General features: G+C 32.0%; 1 protein-coding gene across 2 annotated transcripts in view; it reads right to left on the reverse strand.

The window, feature by feature from the left end:
- LOC117173900 (O-acyltransferase like protein-like) overlaps positions 1-5,115 on the reverse strand; it is a 92,474-nt gene that overhangs the window by 81,509 nt on the left and 5,850 nt on the right. For both annotated transcript variants that reach the window (XM_033362555.1, XM_033362549.1), the window contains exon 2: positions 4,044-4,392. In XM_033362555.1, the coding sequence (XP_033218446.1) occupies positions 4,044-4,392 (349 nt within the window). The remainder of the gene's footprint in view (positions 1-4,043; positions 4,393-5,115) is intronic.

Raw genomic sequence — 5,115 nt, forward strand, 5'->3', positions numbered from 1 at the left:
GGGCGCATACTTTGAATAAAATATTTGTTATCATTCTCTTGAAATAAATGTGTTTTTTTCTTGAAAAAATACCGGTTTCATATGTATACACCTGGTAGTCGAGTAGCCTTGAATGATATCTTCACATTTTTTCTGGCACTATTAGTTTGTTCTACCTATATGTCCAAGTATTGAAATCCATTTGCAATGGATTTTTCAAATTAGAGTGGAGGGGTGAAAACAATGTTACTTTGATGAATTGTTTGCTATAGGTGGTTTCTTAAAGATGGAAAAAGTATTATTTTTATTTATTTTGCGTCTATTAGGTTCTACTTAAAATTATTTTACATTAAGTTTTGAAAAACGGAAAAAAATTATAAAATTCTATTTGTTTAAATAATTTTTTTTTTTCATTGGTTCAAAAATCACCTGAGGGTATTTCATTGAAGTATCCAGTAATATATTTGAACATATTTTTCCGCTTATGCATTTGTTTATATTGCATTACCATTTCTTTATAACAATTTATTTATTAATAAATAATTACTTGGCAATAATTCGCAAATCAACTAGAGATATAACGAGGCCGAATTCAGATATGATTTTTTTATTGGATAATTACTTTTGTTTAAATAAATTCCCCAATTTCCAAATCTATATGTATAGCTAAATTCAGGGTCGTAAACAGGTATGGGGCCATTATGTAACTTTTTCACATTTACTTCAAAATTATTTAATTTTAAATACTTTAACCTAAAAGCAGTACTTCAATTACCTAAGGGAATATAGATTTTTTATGTCTGGAACGAACCGTAAAAAATGTTTCTACCCCCTTCTCTTACTATACGTAATTTATTTTTTCCAGAAGTAATAAGAAATGGGATTTAAAACTAATAGGAATTTTTTAAATTAGGATAATAAATTAGTTGCAAGTAAAGACTTTCACACCTAAATATATTCTATACATATGGAGGAGATAGCTCGAATATGGCACACCTCAAATTATGACAAACTAAAACGTGTTCTTCATTGGCAATAGTAAGAGTAAAATGCTTCTTAGTGTAGTAAAAAAAGTTAAAGTTTTATTGATCGATTTGAAGTATTGGAAGCGTGAGATAAACAAATATAAAAACTGTCATCCTCGAGTTCATTTCAGATGAGCCTTAAATGTTTATTTATTATCTTGTGTATTAAGTTTTATTAATAAATGTTGCTTGCGGCAGTATAGTACCCAGTGGGCACAAAGTTTGGCGACGTCTTTACGACATAATTGCGACATCTTTACGACAATTTTACGACATTATATGTCTCTGTCGTTAAGGTCTCTTTACGATATCGTAAATAAGTCGTATGATCTGACGCTGTTTTTATGATATCGCAAACACACCGAAACGACATGGACGTAGGATGTCGTAAATTTGTCGTAAAGATGTCGCAAGGATGTCGTAAAGACGTCGCCAAATTTTGTGCCAAATGGGTAGGGTTAGTAGAATAATATTGTAAAGAAAATATGGAAACGCTTCTCTTTAGATGTTATGATTTTTAGACATGAATATTTTGTATTCACGAACTTAATGCATTTTCTGTGCCCTTTACTAGAGGAAGAATCTTTGGTAGAGTGTACTACTAAAATGATAAATATTTTATACCGTTAACTTGCTTATTTTTCGTGCATTTTGATTTTTTTCTCTGTTTGCCATATTCGAGCCACCCTTTTTCGATTTTCAAAAATCTCGTTTTTTGAAAAATCTTTATTTAAAAAAGAACCGCTGGGAATTTGAAGAAAGCAATCGTATCATTTCAAAGGTTATTCAATATCTTTTCGAATTACCTATTATATATTCAATTTAAGTTCATAGAGTCTTAATAATCCGTCGAAAAGGAGTTGATGTGCCATATTCTAGCCATCTCCTTTATATAATAAATATTTGCAAAACATTTATACAACTTTCAAAGATAGTCAGTTAAGCATTTTATATATTTGGGCCTTTCGACTCTAGTATACGTAGAATAAGGTTTTTATTGTTCAATTAGGAATAATTTTATATACTTTTACAAATAATGAAAATAATGAAATTTCAATAAAGTCGGGTTTTAATGTAAATTAATTTGAAGTTATGTTTCACTTTATCAAACGTATTATGGGAAAAACATAAAGATTAGATTGCATTTTACTGTTTAGCTAGTTATTTCTAAGAGAATTAAGCAAGGTAGCCGAAAATTTTATTTTTAAAATTCCCTAATTTTTACTTGGAAAACTTTTAATTCTTCCTGAACATAAATATGAAATTTCCAGCATTTGAATCTTGTAATATTAGAACCTAGTTCTTTTATTAACGGAATAAAATAATATTTAATCGCAAAAAGAAAAATGTTTAAATTCATTTATTTATTCAAAGCAAATGGAAAGATTTTTCTACTAAAGAAGATAACATTTCATTAACCAAAAAAATTTCTCAAATGACATTTTTTGGGCCACCCTAATATATATATTAGCACCCGCTCCCGGCGAAATCCTGCGATTGTCCTTATGACTTTTTCAAAAAGTGTCTACATTGTCATGATTCACGATTGAGAAAGTATTAGAATTGTCCGAAATTGGGAAGCGCAGTTTTTAACGTTTATCAACTATTTTGGAAAGAAATTCGAAAAGTCGGAGCATTTTCAAAACATTTTTTACCAATTTTTTTAAAGATACAAAAATTTTATCTACAGCCATTCGTAGGACTTAGAAATAAAAACAATTTATTTTTATAACGTCGAAAAAATGTATCGAATTTATAGCATTTACAAAATGTACAAAATGAATCGAAAATGAAACTGTTAAGACAAACAACGCCCAATATAAAAAGAAGACAAGAGAAAAAAACGTTGCTTTTTGACAGCCCTACAGGATTATCGTTACAAGTTTTAGAATTTTCTTAAACGATGGAAAATTCAAATTTTGATCAAACCAAAAATAATTTCAAATTCCATTTGGCGCGCAACTATGCAAGATACGAATACAGATGAATATATAAAAATTTTGTTACTAAAAATAATCTACAAATTTTTATTATTACTCACTTTTTAATAAGAAGCTTAATTTTGGTTTTAATCGTAAGAAATGACATTAAAAATAACAATTAAAAATATGTGGCAAAATGACAAAAGACACGAAAAAATTTTTATATAATTTGACACCGTATTTTTTAAACATATCGCCGCGTTTTGGGACACCTTCCACCCGCTCGTAAACACGATAACAGTAAAAAAATTAACATATCAAATCGAGCTTTGGCACACTTTTTTAGGTTCTAGAAGAAAGAACGAGTTTTTTAACCCATAATCTTTGAACAAAGGTTATGGTTTTATACATCGAAATAGTTTTGTTTCAACCATTTTTCAATAACATACGATTTTTAGGTTTTATGCATCGAAGCGAGTAACTTTAAGAGAAACGCCGACAAACAAGTAAAGGTTTTGCAATGATATTGAATGAGACTTGATATTTTGCTTTTATTTTTCGAAAATACTGTAAAAAATATAAAATAATAATTTTAAGCTAAACGACATGAGATGCGGAAAATTTTTTTAAAAAAGAGCTGAAGTTTTTAAAAGTTCCTACAAAATGTATTTGAACCATTTTTTAATAAGACTTGTCATTTTGGTTTTATTTGTCGAAATCGAGCGCGAAGCGGGATATTTGACAAGCGTGCACCGTAGGTGTATTAAAATTTTCAATAACTTTGAAAGATTAATTTTTAATTTTAATTTACAAGTTATTAATCAAAAATTCTGCAGTGCTTGGCAATAGACGGAAGAACTTAAACTCGAGTGCCGGTGCGTGAACGGGAAAAGGAGAGAGTGGAGAAACACGGTCGAACTGTAAGGAGTAGGAGGTCAGAATTTCCTGCTGACACTTCTCCTCCGTTCTGCTGCCTCGAGCTCGAAATTTCTTTAATCACTCGCCCGGTAAAATTTCACTATTGCCTAGTAGGTCCCTTTTCCCAGATCGCATCACACGTGTTGAAAAAATAATATTATTGATGAAGAATTACAAAAATAAGAAAAAGTGTACTCACACTGATATGATGGTTCCGTTTGACCATCTTTGAGGACCAACAGTTGAGCAACTTGCAGTTATATCAGTGATTCCCAAATCTTTTACCCATTCAATATTATGGATAGTTTTATTGATAAATGTTTCCACATCATAAGCATTACATGCTGACGGAACGCATATTGAAAAAGTTGGTTGAATGAGACTTGAAGTATTGTGATTAGCGAAAGTTATTGAATACATGCAGTGTCGACCACGAATTTTTATCTTCTCTTTCTTTGCCTGAACTGACATGCATTCGTCAAACATTCCCAGATCGATAATATTTCCTGTCAAAATACCAGACGGGATCTTTGAAGATGAATCTATCACTGAAAAGATGCAAGAAAATTTATTTTTTGTTATAAGTCATCATTTTATTGTCAAGTTTTCTGTTAAGTATAATAAATAAACGTAGGTACAGGGGAATGCTCACTAGAAATCGAGGTTTCGGGTGGAAATAAAATACGCTGCGCGTGCAAAACAGACTAAGTGAAAGATACACGGAGAAAAAACCACGCTTGTTTTCTGCTGCGGCCCACTTGCAGTGATCCGAACCCCGCCTGTCTAATTCGCTGACGGGGCGAGGGGTTGATGTTTGATTGCACTGCAAAGGTATCAGCTGCAGTATTAGTTCAGAAGCCAGCCCCTTCGGGCCTTGATCGGATCGTGCGTTTTGACTGTAGAGGTCGGAATCTGCAGTACCCCGGGCAAGTTTCAGTTCGTCCGTGTTTTTCAGGACTGGTTAATCGAAGGCTGGGCCCCAGGGAACTGGGGTAAGACTTAGGTCCGAGAGTATAACGGTTCCCAGTTACTCCGGCCCGCACCTTTACGCACGATGTGCTGGCTAATTTTTATAGCACCTACAAACACACACAACCCTGCCTAGAAAGAGAACGGAGAGACTTCTAGTAGATCAAAGGAGCCGACGCTTTAGGAGAATTTCCTGATAGCTGAAGCTACGAGGGTAGTTCAATAAGTCCTTAGAATGAAGTATAAAAACAATTTTTTTTGGGTAAATTTTTTTTTATTTTTCAACATAATCTCCTTGGAGC

The sequence above is a fragment of the Belonocnema kinseyi genome, chromosome 1 (genome assembly GCF_010883055.1).
Source record: "Belonocnema kinseyi isolate 2016_QV_RU_SX_M_011 chromosome 1, B_treatae_v1, whole genome shotgun sequence".
NCBI lineage: Eukaryota > Metazoa > Arthropoda > Insecta > Hymenoptera > Cynipidae > Belonocnema > Belonocnema kinseyi.